At 43.4% G+C, this 1,729-nt stretch overlaps 1 protein-coding gene across 1 annotated transcript in view; it reads right to left on the bottom strand.

The window, feature by feature from the left end:
- Positions 1 to 1,729, bottom strand: part of slco4a1 (solute carrier organic anion transporter family member 4A1) — a 27,396-nt gene that overhangs the window by 10,217 nt on the left and 15,450 nt on the right. The window contains exon 6 of the mRNA XM_015404390.1: positions 258 to 528. Coding sequence (XP_015259876.1) covers positions 258 to 528 — 271 coding nt within the window. The remainder of the gene's footprint in view (positions 1 to 257; positions 529 to 1,729) is intronic.

A 1,729-nucleotide genomic window follows, 5' to 3' on the forward strand; every position in this document is an offset into this window, starting at 1 on the left:
GCATTTTTTGAGTGTGAGCATTATAAGTTTTGAGTGCAAGAAGATGAAATTCTTTTCTCAAATTTAAATGATGTGCTCTTGTTTTTTATTGTTGACCTTTATTAGAGGCCTTTCCTTTCATTTCCCTTCCTTCCTTTAAAATGACAACCTACCGAAGCGAATAAGAGGCTCTTAGCTAACATGAAATGGGAATAAATGGAGATTACAGGCTGTAACTCTTTATTTCAGCTTCCAGCTGTTTGGCGTTTAGAGCTCACCTGTTTCTGAGTCCTGATTGGCTGAGTTTGGCATACAGGTGTTTGTCCTGGTCCAGTCGGCGCTCTCCCATCAGCCCGGGCTGATAGGGGCCTGTTACGCCGGCCATGGGGACGTTGGGGCAGTGGATGAGGAAGATGAAAATGGCGAGCAGACTGACCAGCGCAGACATCATGCAGAAGCGGATGATCCCTCGGCAGCGCAGGTTCAACCTCTTCACGATGTAGCCCCCCAGGAAGGTACCGCCGCCCCCTGCTGGTACCACCATGAATCCTAACGGGTCAGAGACAGCGGGAGAAATCACCATGAAGAGGGAAATTTGTTTTAGCGTTGCATGTTGAGGCCTGGATGGAAGCGAGAACGATGACAGGATCTCAGTCCCTCCAAGGCCTCAGGCTCTGATTGGCTTAGCAAGGACCTAAACACCTTCCTGCTCATCAGATGGATAATGATGGCTAAATGCTGTTAGCATTGAGTATCAGTAGGATGGGAGTCTGTTTGATGCTGGATAGGATCTTAAGAAATCTGTTTTCTTAGGTTGCTGATTTCACGTATGATCCTCTGATTATTGACTGTTATGCTTTAAGGCCGTCCTACACATGATTCTCCATCAATTTCAAGATAAAAATATACATGTAAATAAATTACAAAAGGCAGAAATTATTTTTACAAATGTTTCCACTTAGAACAAATCAAATGCAAATTAGAGGGCTAAATTATGGAAGCCCAGAGCAGTCGTTTCCCTCTGATACATTTTCACTGTGGTTTTTCCCGTGATAACGAGGTGATAATTTTCTCATTAGAAAGTCGTTTTCTCATCATAACGAGATGATTGGTGTGCGCTAAAACTGATTCCATCCTTCAATACCACAACAGTAACGGCAGCCTATGTGTCATTCTGTAAATAATCCTGTGTTTAACTTTTAGGTAACTAAACGACGTTGTTGGTTTGATGATTTGCTTTCACTTCTGATTCATGCCTCGGGCGCCTTAGTGCCGGGTGTTTTCTGAACAGCCCTGGTGTTACGCCTGTAACAGCTATAAGATGCTTTAACCCCCAAATAACTTCAGATTAAAGATTTTCATTAAAAATCAGTCAGATTTCTTTCTACTGTGTTCCATGAAATCCAATCATCCACAACGACCTGAAAATGAGTGAAAGCAAAAAGGACGACTGGATGGACGGCTGTTGGCCAGCCTCATTCATTACTCAGACAGGTTAATTCAATTCATTTTAAGTTTATTTAATTCAGTTTATTTCTACACTCACCGGCCACTTTATTAGGTACCCCATGCTAGTAGCGGGTTGGACCCCCTTTTGCCTTCAGAACTGCCTCAATTCTTGGTGGCATAGATTCAACAAGGTGCTGGAAGCATTCCTCAGGGAGTTTGGTCCATATTGACATGATGGCATCACACAGTTGCCGCAGATTTGTCGGCTGCACATCCATTCCAGCTTTATGACATGGGTCAT

The sequence above is a fragment of the Cyprinodon variegatus genome, unplaced genomic scaffold (assembly GCF_000732505.1).
Source record: "Cyprinodon variegatus isolate N-32 unplaced genomic scaffold, C_variegatus-1.0 Scaffold1722, whole genome shotgun sequence".
Classification (NCBI taxonomy): domain Eukaryota; kingdom Metazoa; phylum Chordata; class Actinopteri; order Cyprinodontiformes; family Cyprinodontidae; genus Cyprinodon; species Cyprinodon variegatus.